Source organism: Aegilops tauschii, chromosome 7 (assembly GCF_002575655.3).
Source record: "Aegilops tauschii subsp. strangulata cultivar AL8/78 chromosome 7, Aet v6.0, whole genome shotgun sequence".
NCBI classification, from domain to species: Eukaryota; Viridiplantae; Streptophyta; class Magnoliopsida; order Poales; family Poaceae; genus Aegilops; species Aegilops tauschii.
The window spans coordinates 23440356-23456377 of NC_053041.3; the positions used below are offsets into that span (position 1 = coordinate 23440356).

General features: G+C 47.6%; 1 protein-coding gene across 2 annotated transcripts; it reads left to right on the forward strand.

The window, feature by feature from the left end:
* On the forward strand, window positions 1–3420 carry LOC109743922 (protein ACCELERATED CELL DEATH 6). 2 transcript variants are annotated; one of them, XM_045231080.2, is made up of 3 exons: window positions 1–325; window positions 1135–1620; window positions 2000–3420. In XM_045231080.2, the coding sequence occupies exons 1-3, from the start codon at window positions 160–162 to the stop codon at window positions 3262–3264; spliced, it is 1917 nt and encodes a 638-aa protein (XP_045087015.1). In that variant the 5' UTR covers window positions 1–159; the 3' UTR covers window positions 3265–3420. The 2 variants fall into 2 exon arrangements, with proteins under 2 accessions (XP_045087015.1, XP_020158602.1); XM_020303013.4 differs by having other exon boundaries at window positions 74–352.
* Window positions 3421–16022: the final 12602 nt, after the last annotated feature.

Below are 16022 nucleotides of genomic sequence, written 5' to 3' on the forward strand. Positions count from 1 at the left end.
CACAGCTGACTGTGGAAATGCTGACTTGGCGACGACTTGCCATGCATCCATGGCGGCTCCTCTGTGAACCACGAGCCCGTTGCCAGACACTTTCACAGCCCATCGCCATATATTCGCGTCGCGCGGACCGCGTGATCAGACCGGAATAGTCATCAGTCGATGGACCTCGGGCATCACTCCATCCAGCTCAGTGCGGGCCCTGGCTCGCCGGCTGCCGCGACGGCGCCGCAGCCGGGCGACGGCGGCACGATGAGCCCCGAGCTGTACCTTGCCCTGTGCCGGGGGAGAAAGAAGGAAGCCATGGCGCTGCTTCGGCAACAGCACGGTGCCGCCGCCGCTAATCAGGTTGCCGGTAATGCCTGCCTAACTGCTAGTCTGCTACTCTTTTTTTTTGCGCATATAGTCTGCTACTAGCTGGATCTCCGGTCATCTTTGTGTACACATAATTGTCACTTACAGCATCTCCAGCTGTTGGAGGCCCCCAGGACAATCGCCGGGCCAAAAATAGCACGTCCTCGGGGGCAAAACATTTTCACCGGATGAAACACGAGTACGTTTGATTGAGTGGGCCAAGAAAAAAGACGCGTGAGGGAATATGATTGGTTGTTGCTTTCGCCGGCGCCCCCAACAGCCCTCCAACGCCCTGGGTTTCGCCTGGATTTGCCGGCGCTATTTTGAGGTCTTGGGGGCGCTTGGGGGCATGACTAGGCCGTTTTTTGCCCTTTTTACATTGCCGGCACACAAAAAGTGACCCTGAGGGGGCTCTTGGGGGCGCGGCTGGAGATGCTCTTATATGTTTTCGTACCTAACTGAGATTTACTAATCTCATGTGAAGTTTCATTCAAACTAGGAACAAGCGTTTTTTAGGGAGGGAGCCCAGATGTTTGAATGGTAGCCGAACATGCATACCAGCATTTTATTCAACGGGATTGCTAAGTCTCGGTCTAAGTATATTCATATTTGTGAGATCTTATGTCGAGATCCGTGTAATTTTTTCTCGTTTTTGTTATCTCTTTCTTACATGTTATGACACGTGACATAGACTTGATTAAGTCCCAGTCCACTAAGATCTAACCACACTAATTAGGAAAACATGGTAGAGCATGAACCCATATTATGTTTGAATTGTTTCAGGCATACAGCAAGTCAGCGCAGAGGGGAACAACGTTCTTCATTTGGCCGCGGAGCACGGGCACGACAAGCTCATCCACTGTCTCATGAGCTTCGGGGACAGGAGCTTGCTCTCTTCCCGGAACTCGACTCTGGACACACCTCTGCACTGCGCGGCGAGGGCAGGGCATGGCAAGGCCGTGTCCCTCCTCGTCCAGCTCTCGTGCGAGGGCGGAGATGATAGCACCTTGTGGTGCAAGAACGAGGCAGGGAACACGGCCCTTCATCTGGCGGCGAGGCTCGGCCATGGCGCATCAGTTGAGGCTATCGTTTCTGTGGCACCGGGGCTAGCCTTTGAGGTTAACAACACCGGCGTGTCGGTGCTGTACTTGGCGGTGATGAGCGGATCTTTGCCAACCGTCAGATCGATAACGACCAGGTGCGGCAACGCGTCGGCTGCCGGCCTGAGCTCACAGAATGCTTTGCACGCCGCCGTCTTCCAGGGCTCAGGTGAGCTAGCTAGCTAGGGAGCTCCTTCTTGATCTGTGGGCTCTGAAAGTGCATGCAGATTTGTTAGAGCATGGTTAATAGTATAGCCAGCTGATGGCTACATGATATTGCCATGTCATTTATAGCCAAGGTTATAGCCGACACGTACAATAGTTAGATGTAAAGGTGTGCTACTTTATTAATGCATGACCTACGTTCCACTCTCACATAGTGCGAGCACTTGTTGTAGTCGGCTCTTATTCTGTAGCCGGCTCCTCTTCTCTTTCCTCTTCCCTTCCATCCATGTCAGCAGAAATATAATATTTTAAATTTTATAGCCCGCTTACATAAGCTTATTGTATTATACTTGCTCTTATACCATTGATCTGAACATTGTCAGAAATGGTGAGGCTACTACTGGAGTGGACGCCATGTGGCCCATCCCTGGCTAGCCAAGCCGACGGCACCGGCAGCACTCCGCTTCATTTCGCCTCGTCCACCGGCGACCACCTCTCCGTCGTAGGCGCCATCCTACGCGCCGTGCCGCCGTGCGTGGTGCGCATGCGGGACTCCGGCGGCCTCTCCGCTCTCCATGTCGCGGCGGGGATGGGCCACGACCGCGTCGCCGAGTCGCTGATCAAGGCCTGCCCCGACGCCGCCGAGCTCCGGGACGACCACGGCGGGACCTTCTTGCACGCCGCGGCCAGGGGAGGCCACCTCAAGGTGGTGCGGCTGGCCATCAAGAAACGGACGTTGCGTGGCCTCCTGAACGCGCAGGACGGGGACGGCAACACGCCCCTCCACCTCGCGGTGGCTGCGGGCGCGCCGGCCGTTGCGGAGGCCCTGATGGGGAAGGGCAAAGTGCGGGACGACATCATGAACAATGACGGCCAGACGCCGTTGGACCTCGCTGTGAGATCGACCAGCTTCTTCTCCATGGTCAGCTTGGTGGCGACGCTGGCCGCGTTCGGAGCACAGTCCCGTCCCGAGAGGCGGGACCGCGTGCAGCAGTGGGACGGCCGCGAGATAACGAAGGCGATAGAGAAGACGTCCGACAGCCTCGCGGTGATCGCCGTCCTCGTCGCCAGTGTCGCCTTCACCGCCGCCAACAACCTGCCCGGCTCGTACGAGCAGAGCGGCGGCGGCACCGATCCCGAAGGGAAGGAGGTCATCAAAGGCATGGCGGTCCTCCAGAACGAGGCCATCTTCAAGTGCTTCCTCATCCTGGACAGCTTCGCCCTGGTGACCTCCGTGCTCGCGGTGGTGCTGCTCCTCTACGGCAAGGCGTCGCGCTCCGCCGGGTCATGGAGAACCTTCGCGGCGGCGTTGCACTGCCTGTGGCTGTCCCTGGTGAGCATGGTCCTGGCATTCTACGCGGCCCTGGCCGCCGTCACGAGCACGGCGGCTGTCCGCAGCATCGCCTACAACATCATACGCAATGCCCTTTTCGTGCTGTTGGCCGTGGTCTCGCACTTTGTCAGCCCTCGGGTGTCGTCCCGCACGCTATCCAAGTACCTGTGGCAATGTGGCTCTAGAGGACGGCGCAGTGTCGTCGTGCAGCAATATCCACTCGTCGGCGCTTTCATGCGCAACCTGATTCTGTTCAGGGTTGCAAATTATGTTGTAGTGCTTGTGGGCGTTACCACGGTCTTAGCACTTCGGTGACCATGTGGCAAGAAGGGAGATGAAGCATTTTATATAACAAGAATATTTTGAATATTCATATGACCCATGTACTATTTTGTATGAGAGATTTTCTTATTTGGCCCTATTTGTAAATGTACTCTCGTATTTTGTTGAGTATTATGATATCCCTTCTAACATATTTGATCCTACAAAATAATTTCGTCTCTATTTGGTCCTCTATCTAAATTTTATTTTTATATGACGTTTCCATCCATTTTTCCATTCGACGGCGTTAACTGGCACGGGAAAAGATCATTGTGCCTTCATGTTCAGAAAAGCCAAAAATTGCTTGACCTGCGACCGTCCCTTTCTTCTTCCTACAAGATGAATGTAAGATTTCAGTTGAACTGGTTTAGGATCTGAACTCTGTCTATATGTCTGTCTATCCACGAGTGTTGCAAAAATTTACTCTGCATCTTTCAAAAGATTCTGTTTCACTGACGAAACTTGCACACATACAGTAAACCCAAATGCATGTAAACCTGAAGACAATCCAAAATCAGACACCGACAGCCAGTTCAGATATACGTGCATCATTGAAGGGTCAAAGATACCAATTGGGGGAGGGGTGGTGAACATAGGCGGCTACCAAAATTAAATCTTTTCCTAGTTGAATTTAGAGAGAAGTGCGGAAATATAAATTCTCTAGAAATACAACTGCGTGATACAACCCTATATGATACGTCACAAACTAACTTTTGAGCTACACAAGATAACGGAAGCAAGTAGAAACACCAAGTAAAACTAGGGCAAAGAGACAATCGAAGCGGTGGAGACGATGATGTGATCCAAAGTTCACACACTTGTGGGTGTGATAATCTCTGTTGGAGAGGGGGGAACAACGAATGCTCCCACGACATCAAATGTTCCACCTTCTTCTCCGAGAACCACAAGCAACGAATGCTTTGGCTCCCTTCCACTAGGGTATATCTTTGGGCAAGCTCCAAACTCTCACAAACAAACCCGAGGCACAAGCACACGACTTGGAAGCTCCCGGGAAACCACAACCGTCTAGGATTTTTCACAAACCCAAGAGTAAAAAGACTTGCAAGGATCTCTCAAGGAATCGATGAACTCGAGTTTTGATTGGATGGAAGTGTAGATCGGGTGCTCCTCTTGCTCTCTCTCTCTCAAAAAAATATGGAGTGGATTCAGTGGGTAGAGAGGGAGGAATCAAAGTTGTAAGCTTTTGAATCAATGGTGTGAGCAGTGTTGAGTTCATCCCCTTTCGAAGGAGGAAGAAGGGGACTTTTATAGTCAGACTAGATATCTTCCCGTTATTGCCCTCCTAGTAAAGTTAGATATTCCGACCAAGTCGGATGATGTGACATAGATTTCGAGGCAACCTCTGATTGAGGCTGACCAGTGGCTGTTGGACAAAGGTCGGATACTAGCTCCGAATAACTGATAGATCCACCGACAAGTTGGATAATGGGTCAGACATTCCGACCCAATGTCCGACCCTGGATCAGGAGCAAAAACAAATAGACCTTGGGCACTCTTTCTCACATGAGTTGTGGATGGTATTTGACTTTGTGTTTTTTTCTGCGAAAAACTTCTATCTTCAAACATGGTAGTACAACGAACACTAGAAATAATAAAAATTATATTCAGATCCGTAGACCACCAAGCGGTGACTACAAGCACTGAAGCGAGCCGAAGGCGCACCGCCATTATCGCCCTTCCCTTGCTAGAGCCGGGCAAACCTTGTTGTAGTAGACAGCTGGGAAGTCGTCGTGCTAAGGCCCCATAGGACCAGCGAACCACAACAGCAACCACCGTCATTGAAGAGTAGCATAGATCAGAAGGATCCAACCTGAATACACACGAACATAGAAGAACTACGACAAGATCCAAGCAAATCCACCAATGACAGATCCACAAGAGACACACCTCCACAGACCCACAGACAATACTAGATGCACCATCGAGATGGGGACTATGCGGGGAGAACCTTATCATCTTCAGAAAGCCGCCACCGTCTCGTCTGAGCAGAACACAAACCCTAATAAAACTTGAAGGAACATCTAAAGGCAGAGCTCTCCCGCCGGTAAGGGCCGGGATCCACCGCGCCGCCATTGCCCTAAGGCCACCGGAGACGAGGAGGACCGACGGCGGAGCCAGCAGGAGACAGAGGAAACCTAGCCTTTATTTGACTTTATGTTCAACTCTACACGAGATTCATCGTGCATCCTCCCTCCCATAATAGCACATCATACCTATGACTCGAAAACAAGAAATAGTCGATGAAAAATGACGTGATGTCTTCCATTATCCTCTTTGCTTAGGGGGTTGCCGACCAACCAAATGTTTCACTCTTGAGATGTATACACTAAAAGATGCCTCAAACAAGATTAGTCACCTAATCACTATTGCCATTAACACCAAAACATTCATTAGGGGTGAATGTCCTTTCAAGCATAGATGCAAGTTCGAACAATAGTTCTTACGGAGAAAGAGTGTGATGCACCCTACTCGACATCAAGCATGATAAACACCGATCATCAAAACAGTTCGTACATAATAAACTGTCAAAAGCATGCAACAACATGTACATATCCAAGTGCTACATGGGACGTCGTGGCAGTGGGGGCACAATCATGAGCGAAGTAGATAAGTGGAAGGGCACAATCACATGAGGATAATACGATTTTAGTTCAATGTTCGCTTCATTGTACTCTTCCGTCCATTTTTTGTATGTATGCCAAGAGATTCTGCAATTTACCCACCAATTTGTACTCTTTTCAACTAGCCGTCAACCCGTGCTCCTGCACGGGCTAGAGATTTTTGGAAGTTTATAACATGGTACATAGAAAGTCTCTATAATCATTATTTTATTCAAATATTATAGAAGGTATGAAATATTTATAAATATAGTTTATTCTCTATTTTGAAAGCTTATAATATATTGTATTCAATACATGATAAATGACTAAATACATATGAAAATGACTTTTCCTTTTTATCATTATTATGCATGTAGCATAATTGATTTTACTCTCTATGGATTAATATTTACAGGGTTATTCCATGCTTGCCCATCTACGCCTTGCTATTGTTGGGGAACGCATCATGCAATTTTAAAAAATTTCTATGCTCACGCAAGATCTATCTAGAAGATCCATAGCAACGAGAGGGGAGAGTGTGTCCACGTACCCTCGTAGACCAAAAGCGGAAGCGTTAGGTTAACGCGGTTGATATAGTCGAACGTCTTCACGATCCAACCGATCTTAGTACCGAACGTAAGGCACCTCCGTGTTCAGCACACGTTCAGCTCAATGATGTTCCTCGAACTCTTGATCCAGCAGAGGGTCGAGGGAGATTTCCGTCAGCACGACAGCATGTTGACGGTGATGGTGATGTGATCCGCGCAGGGCTTCGCCTAAGCACTACGACGCTATGACCGGAGGAGTAAACTGTGGAGGGGGGCACCGCACACGGCTAAGAGAACAATTGATGTTCTTTGGGGTGCCCCATGCCCACGTATATAAAGGAGGGGAGGGGAGGCCGGCCGGACCCTTGGGGCGCGCCAAGTGGGGGGAGTCCCACTAGGACTCCTAGTCCTAGTCGGCTCCCCCCTTCCTTCCAACGGAGAGGGGAAAGGGAAAGAGGGGGAAAGGGAGAAGGAAAGGGGGCCGCGCCCCCACCCCTTGTCCAATTCGGATTGGGCTTGGGGGGGCACCTCCCGTGGCAGCCTCCTTCTCTCCACTATGGCCCATGAGGCCCATTAACTTTCCAGGGGGTTCCGATAGCCTCCCGGTACTCCGATAAATCCCCGAACCTCTTCGGAACCATTCCAGTGTCCGTATACAACCTTCCAATATATGAATCTTTACCTCTCGACCATTTCGAGACTCCTCGTAATGTCCGTGATCTCATCCGGGACTCCGAACAAACTTCGGTCACCAAAACACATAACTCATAATACAAATCATCATCGAACGTTAAGCGTGCGGACCCTACGGGTTCGAGAACTATATAGACATGACCGAGACACATCTCCGGTCAATAACCAATAGCGGAACCTGGTTGCTCATATTGGTTCCTACATATTCTACGAAGATCTTTATCGGCCAAACCGCATAACAACATACGTAATTCCCTTTGTCATCGGTATGTTACTTGCCCGAGATCCGATCGTCGGTATCATCATACCTAGTTCAATCTCGAGGCCCACCTCCGGTGCCCATCTTCTGGTGTATAGGTCATTTTGACCTAGAAAAAATAAGGAGAGGACTTTCAGGACGGAGCGCCGCCATCTCGAGGCGGAACTTTGGTAGGAGCACTTTTGCCCTCCGGCGGAGCGATTCCGCCGGACTTCCCTCCCGGAGGCGGAAATCATCGTCGTCATCATCACCAACAACTCTCCCATCTTGGGTAGGCCAATCTCCATCAACATCGTCAACAACACCATCTCATCTCAAACCCTAGTTCATCTCTTGTGTTCATTCTTGTTACCGGAACTATAGATTGGTGCTTGTGGGTGACTAGTAGTGTTGATTACATCTTGTAGTTGATTACTATATGGTTTATTTGGTGGAAGATTATATGTTCATATCCAATATGCTATTTAAGACCCCTCTGATCTTGAGCATGATTATCATTTGTGAGTAGTTACTTTTGTTCTTGAGGTCACGGGAGAAATCATGTTGCAAATAATCATGTGAACTTGATATGTGTTCGATATTTTGATAGTATGTATGTTGTGATTCCCTTAGTGGTGTCATGTGAACGTCGACTACATGACACTTCACCATATTTGGGCCTAAGGGAACGCATTGTGGAGTAGTTATTAGATGATGGGTTGCGAGAGTGACAGAAGCTTAAACCCTTTTATGCGCTATTTCGTAAGGGACCGATTGGATCCAAAAGTTTAATGTTTGGTTAGAATTTATTTTTAATACTTCTTTCGTAGTTGCCAATGCTTGCGAGAGGGTTAATCATAAGTAGTAGGTTTGTTCAAGTAAGAGCGGCACCTAAGCACCGGTCCACCCACATATCAAATTGTAAAAGTAGCGAACACGAATCGAATCAACATGATGAAAGTGACTAGATGAAATTCCCGTGTACCCTTAAGAACACTTTGCCTATTATAAGAGACTGTTTTGGCCTGTCCTTTGCCTCAAAAGGGTTGGGCTACCTTGCTGCACTTTTGCTACCATTATCGTTACTTGCTCGTTACAAATTATCTTGCTATCAAAGTACTCTGTTACTTACAATTTCAGCACTTGCAGACATTACCTTGCTGAAAACCACTTGTCATTTCCTTCTGCTCCTCGTTGGGTTCGACAATCTTATTTATCGAAAAGAGCTACAATTGATCCCCTATACTTGTGGGTCATCATTTATTCACTTGTCATTGCATGAGAGTACGGCAAAGGTATTAGGGATGCCCAGTCCCTAAATGAAAAATGAATTTACTTTATGTTGTCAAATAATAAATTCCTTGGAAAGTGTTGGTATGGACGGCACCCGTGGATTCGGTTAGCCGTGGAATGTGAAAGTTATGGTGGAAAAAGAAATAAACTTTATTTTTTGTTTGGGAACCGCCTATGATATATCTTGCATGGAAAGTATTGGAAACTACTCGATCGTTTTCGTTGACAGGAAAAGCATGCCACCCAAAATGTTTTTATCCTTATCTTTTTTGCTTTGAGATCTGGCACCTCTACAAATCTCCACCTCCCTCCGCGAAGAGCCTTTCTATTTACTTTATGCAATTTTTATTTTTATTTGAGTCTCCATCTTCTCATACAGCACCAACTAAGGGGCACTATAATCGTACTTGAGCATTGGGTGTAGCTAATATGCGAGTGTTTCATGAATGGATCAATTATTGAGCATAATGGGCTAGTGATAACTTGCTTTATTGTTGATATTTTGAAAGACATGGTTGCTTGTTGATATGCTTGAGTATTGAAATCTTCATGTCAAAACTAGACTATTACTTTGAATCATAAAAAAGTCCAAATGTCCATGCTACAAAGAAAAGAATATGTGATGAACATGTTAGGCAGCATTTCACATCAAAAATTCTGTTTTTATCATTTACCTACTCGAGGACGAGCAGGAATTAAGCTTGGGGATGCTGATACGTCTCCAACGTATCTATAATTTTTAATTATTCCATGTTGTTATATTATCAGTCTTGGATGTTTTACAATCATTTTATAGTAATTTTATATCATTTTTTGGGACTAACCTATTGACATAGTGCCAAGTGCCAGTTGTTGTTTTTTGCTTGTTTTTTACTTCGCAGAAAATTAATACCAAATGGAGTCCAAACGCAACGAAACTTTTTGGAGAATTTTTCTAGAACAGAAGACACAGGATGGGCCAAAGAAGTACCAGAGGGGTGCCCCGAGGGGAGCACAACCCACCTGGGCGCGCCTCGGGGCCCATGCGCGCCCTGGTGGGTTGTGCCCACCTCGATGGCCTCCCGCACCGCCTCTTTGCTCTATAAATACCCCAATATTTCAGAAATCCTAGGGGAGTCGACGAAAATCAATTCCAGCCGCCGCAAGTTCCAGAACCACCAGATCCAATCTAGACACCACGATGGTGGGGTTCATCATCCTCATTGGTGCCTCTACGATGATGCATGAGTAGTTCATTGTAGACCTACAGGTCCGTAGTTAGTAGCTAGATGGCTTCCTCTCTCTCTCTCTCTCTCTCTCTCTCTCTCTCTTTTGATTCTCAATACAATGGTCTCTTGAAGATCTATTTGATGTAACTCTTTTTGCGGTGTGTTTGTTGGAATCCGATGAACTTTGAGTTTATAATCAGATCTATGTTTTTATCCATGAAAATTATTTGAGTTCTTTGATCTCTTATATGCATGCTTTCTTATAGGCTCGTATTTTTTCTTTGAATCTTTGGTTTAGTTAGGCCGACTAGATCAATTTTTCTTGCCATGGGAAGAGGTGTTTTGTGATGGGTTCGATCTTACGGTGCTTGATCCCAGTGGCAGAAGGGGAAACGACACGTATGTATCGTTGCTATTAAGGATAACAAGATGGGGTCTATTTCTACATAAATAGACCTTGTCTACATCATGTCATCGTTCTTATTGCATTACTCCGTTTCTCTATGAACTTAATACACTAGATGCATGCTGGATAGCGGTCGATGTGTGGAGTAATAATAGTAGATGCAGACATGAGTCGGTCTACTAATCTTGGACGTGATGCCTATATAATGATCATTGCCTGGATATCGTCATGATTATTTGAAGTTCTATCAATTGCCCAACGGTAATTTGTTTACCCGCCGTATGCTATTTTTCTCGAGAGAAGCCGCTAGTGAAATCGGCGGCCTCCGGGTCTCTTTTTTATCATATTTGCCTTCGACATCTATTTTTATTTGCTTTTATTTTTAGATCTATTAATCCAAAAACATCAAAATACCTTGCTGTAATTTATTGTTATTTATTTTATCTCGCGTTCCTGCGAGATCTATTTATCCAATCTACTCAAGTTTTACCTATGTTTTTCCCGAGAGGGATTGACAACCCCTCTTTTACGTCGGGTTGCAAGTATTTGTTCTTTGTGTGCAGGTATCGTTTACGTACTGTTGCGTGATTCTCCTACTAGTTCGATAACCTTGGTCTTATCACTGAGAGAAATATCTACCGTCGCTGTGCTGCATCATCATTTCCTCTTTGGGGAAATACCGACATAGTTCAAGCCGCAATCACCACCGCGCCGCTTTCTCCAGCTCCATCTGCTACCTGAGAACGTCAATTGCATGGGTTGGAGGATGAGCAAGGGCTGAGTGGCACCGAAGCGCTCGTCGACACCACAGCCGGCATCCAAACGGTCAACTATGTGCGACGAATTTGACAAAATTCATCCAAAATAGCTCCAAACATGAGCACGAAATTAAGCATTTACGGTCGACGAAACTACAAACCGACGCCTGAATGAAACCATAAGATCGATGTGCACCTTTTTTGTGTAGAGCTTATCTCAAATCGAAGTATCGTTGTATAGATCGGAAGGGATGAGGAAGAAGAGGATTAGAGAGAAGATTACTCGAGGTAGGAGATGATAGCACGTACAGGGTGTATACCAGGCCGCATCCTCTTGTGCAAGAGGACCCACCAAATGTGCTCGAGATGACTCGACTCAGCCTGGCTCATTATAAACGGCCGATTCGGCCGTTCCTAGCGGATCTGGCTGGGAGTGCTTAAGTTTCGTGCGGACCAACATTTGTATGTGACCTATAACCCACCAACAGCCCCAAAACACCCCGCGCAGACCTGGCTAGACCTAATGCATTTGTGGTGAATATCGGCCGAGGCCGGAATATGGCGCGATCATCGACCGAATCAAATCCAGAGCAGCGAGTTTTATGTAAGTTTTCTTTTAAAGGTTGATTAGTTCATGAGGAAGCTCATAAGTTAGCTAAATTTCCTCTTTTGTTTTGTTAGGTGAGGGTCGCCATGTGTGGCTTATGCAACCCCATGACCTATGTTATCCCACAAACTTTTTCTTTCGATGAATAAAGCGTTGATTTAACCTAAAAAACAAGGCACTCAATTCGTCGACGACACCGATATTCCAGTCGTTCGTAGTCAAATTTCTACGCGCCGCGTTGCTAGAACCTACGGTGCAAATAGATACTAGAGCCGTGTGTGTGTGTGGTCTGTACTTGGCCGACATTCAAGTTTCATTGCTGTCCTCAGGAAGTCAGGATGCGCAGGACCTGACCGGCCGCTGTCATTTCGGCCCGAAACGCACAGCTGACTGTGGAGAAGCTGACTTGGCGGTGGTATTTTACTGGATTTATTTCAGGCCTTCCGGTGATGTCCGCTCAGTGGGAGAAGACGAGTGGGCGGGCGCCACGAGCCAAACCCCTTGTCAGGTCCTCGCCTCCCGAGGCCCCCTCTCCAGAGAGCTGGCGAATGGCCAAGACACAACGGCCTCCCGAGGCACCTCCCTGCAGCGGGCAAGTCAAGGGTAGTTCAGACTTGGTCGCGCGACCTTGTGCCCACCATGTGGGTGACACGTGCAGTGACGAAAGACGGCACGCGCCCTGCCAACCGGTGTGGATGAAGAGGATTTTCCATTTTGGTGCTAAGGGAGCAAACCAGCGGTCCAATTCCCAAAACAACCCCCAAAGGTTGCCCGATCAGTGAAAGAAGACCAAGACGACGGGCGCGCAGGACAGAGGTCATTCCCGAACCCACCATCACGTCATGGATTGTAGCTTTGCAGGCGAAGACATGTGGCTGTCCATGGTAAGCATGGTCCTGGCATTCTACGCGGCTCTGGCCGCCATCACGAGCACGAAGGTAGTCCGCAGCATTGCCTACAACGCCATACGCAATGCCCTTTTCGCGCTGTTAGCCATGGTGTCGCACCTGGTTAGCCCTCGGGTGTCGTCCCGCACGTTGTCCAAGTACCTGTGGCAATGTGGCTCTAGAGGGCGTCGCAGTGTCGTCGAACAGCAATATCCACTCGTCGGTGCTTTCGTGCGCAACCTGATTCTGTTCAGGGTTGCAAATTATGTTGCAGTGCTTGTGGACGTTACCACGGTCTTAGCACTTAGGTGACCGTGTGGCAAGAAGGGAGACGAAGCATTTTAGGTAAGATTTTTTTTTTGAATATTCATATGACGACCTATTTTATGTAAGATCCATTCAATCAACTCACGAAATAAATATGGATCACTGTGGGCAACTTATCTATGTACACATCTATTGTTCTAACTTCTAAGAGTGTGGCCTCACCTCCCTGCATGAGATCAAGATCTCAATCCTCTCCAATCTGCCGTGACAGAATCAACTCCACCGACCTACCAGATAACACGAACATAGTTGATTGTTCGAGGATAGAACCTGAGGCGTATATAGATAAGTTGCCCACAGTGATGCCTGAATCTATTTTTTCGGCATACGATTACCACGTAAAAGTGAGCATGTGCTCGGCGTGGCTGAGCCCGCTCTGTCCCACGCGGCCGCCTCCGCTTGAGGGAGGAGAGGGACTCCGACGCAGACGACACAGGCCGTTCGCGCCGCGGCCGCTGCTAGACGAAGGAGAGGAACCCCGCCGCCGAACAAGGCCGAGCCCGCTCCGTATCGCGCCGCCGCCGCTGCTCGATGGAGGAGAGGAACCCCGCGCCGACGAAGGCCGAGCCCGCTGCGTATCGCGCGCCGCCGCTGCTTGAGGGAGGAGAGAGACTCGGGCGGCGTTCTCTGGCGGCGGCGAGGAGCAGAGAGGACGGAGGGAGGCAGGGGATCGAGTGGGGAACGATGGAGGCGGGGCAGGACGAAACGCTCGCTCTCCTCTTTTTATAGGAGACGTGATTCGGCGGACGGCAGAGTTTTCGTCCGCTCCTAAAAACTGCTAAACATACATTCGGTGAGATTAGTTGCTATATTGACGGTTAGATTTAAATCGATGGATCTGATCATTGCTCTAATTGCTTCAAGTTGTTGTGTGTACATTAAACGAGATGTGTTTAGGAAAGAAAATGTTCTCTTGTTTAATAGTAGCGCACAGCACAAGCTCCCAACCGTGCCGAGCGGCCGCGCCGCTTTCTCCAGCTTCGTCTGCTACCTGAGAACGTCAATTGCATGGGTTGGAGGATGAGCAGGGGCTGAGTGGCACCGAAGCGCTCGTCAACACCGCAGCTAGCGTCCAAACGGTCAACTATGTGCAACGAATTTGACAAAATTCATCCAAAAAATAGAGGGCGTCGGGTCTCGCACTTTGTCAGCCCTCAGGTGTCGCCCCGCATGCTGTCCAAGTACCTGTGGCAATGTGGCTCTAGAGGGCGTCGCAGTGTCGTCGTGCAGCAATATCCACTCGTTGGCGCTTTCGTGCGCAACCTGATTCTGTTCAGGGTTGCAAATTATGTTGTAGTGCTTGTGGGTGTTACCACGGTCTTAGCACTTCGGTGACCGTGCGGCAAGATGGGAGACGAAGCATTTTATGTAAGAAGAATATTTTGAATATTCATATGACCTATGTATTTTATAGTATAAGGGAGATTTCCTTGTTTGGCCCTATTTGAAAAATGTACTCCCGTATCTTGTTGACTATTATGATATCCCTTCTAACATATTTGATCCTGAAAAATAATTGCGTCTCTATTTGGTTCTCTATCTAAATTTTGTTTTCATAAGACATTTCCATCCAATTTTCCATTCGATGGCGTTAACTGGCACGGGAAAACACCATTGTGCCTTCATGTTCAGAAAAGCCAAAAATTGCTTGACCTGCGACCGTCCCTTTCTTCTTCCTACAAGATGAATGTAAGATTTCAATTGAACTGGTTTAGGATCTGAACTCTATCTATATGTCTGTCTATCCACGAGTGTTGCAAAATTTACTCTGCATCTTTCAAAAGGTTCAGTTTCACTGACGAAACTTGCACAAATATAGTAAACCCAAATGCATGTAAACCTGAAGACAATGCAAAATCAGACACCGATAGCCAGTTCAGATATAAGTGCACCATTGAAGGATCAAATATACCAATGGGGTGAGGGGTGGTGAATAGGCGGCTACCAAAATTAAATATTTTCCTAGTTGAATTTAGAGAGAAGTGCGGAAATAGAAGTTCTCTAGAAATACAAGTGTGTGATACACCCCTATATGATACATCACAACTAACTTTTGAGCTACACAAGACAACACACAAGCAAGTAGAAACAACAAGTAAAACTAGGGCAAAGAGACAACCGAAGCGGTGGATACGATGATGTGATCCAAAGTTCACACACTTGGGGGGTGTGCTAATCTCCGTTGGAGAGGGGGGAACAACGAATGCTCCCACGACATCAAATATCTCACCTTCTTCTCCAAGAACCACAAGCAACGGATGCTTTAGCTCCCTTCCACTAGGGGTATCTTTGAGCAAGCTCCAAACCCCCACAAACAAGCCCGGGGCACAAGCACACGAATTGGAAGCTCCCCGGAAACCACAACCGTCTAGGATTTCCCACAAACTCAAGAGTAAAAAGACTTGCAAGGATCTCGCAAGGAATCGATGAACTCGAGTTTTGATTGGATGCAAGTGTAGATTGGGTGCTCCTCTTACTCTCTCTCTCGCTCTCTCTCTCTCTCTCTAAAAATATGGAGTGGCTTCAGTGGGTAGAGAGAGAGAAATCGAAGTTGTAAGCTTTTGGATCAATGGTGTGAGCAGTGTTGAGTTCATCCCCTTCCAAAGGAGGAAGAAGGGGGCTTTTATAGTCAAACTAGATATCTTCCCGTTATTGCCCTCCTAGTAAGTTAGATGTTCCGACCAAGTCGGATGATGTGACATAGATTTCGAGGCAACCTCTGAGGCTGACCAGTGGCTACCGGACAAAGGTCGGATACTACTTCCGTATATCTGATAGATCCTCCGACAAGTTGGATACTGGTCGGACATTCCGACCCATTGTCCAACCCTGGATCAGGAGCAAAAACAGATAGGCCATGGGTAATCTTTCTCACATGAGTTGTGGATGGTATTTGACTTTATGTTCAACTCTACACGAGATCCATCGCGGATCCTCCCTTGATAGCATCACATACATATGACTCGAAAATAAGAAATCGTCGGTGAATAAGGACGTGATGTCTTCTTTATCCTCTTTGCTTAGGGGTTTGCCGACCAACCAAATGTTTCACTCCAGAGATTTATATACTAAAAGATGCTTGAAACAAGGTTAGTCAACTAATGACTATGGCCATTAACACCAAAACATTCATTAGGGATGGCTGTCCTTTCAAGCATAGATGCAA

Bases quoted from the DNA above. Each gene is read 5' to 3' on its own strand.
- LOC109743922 (XM_020303013.4), top strand. From the start codon at position 160: ATGGACCTCGGGCATCACTCCATCCAGCTCAGTGCGGGCCCTGGCTCG. The intron at 353-1,134 runs GTAATGCCTGCC...GAATTGTTTCAG, and splicing joins CGCCGCTAATCAGGTTGCCG to GCATACAGCAAGTCAGCGCA. The intron at 1,621-1,999 runs GTGAGCTAGCTA...GAACATTGTCAG, and splicing joins CGCCGTCTTCCAGGGCTCAG to AAATGGTGAGGCTACTACTG.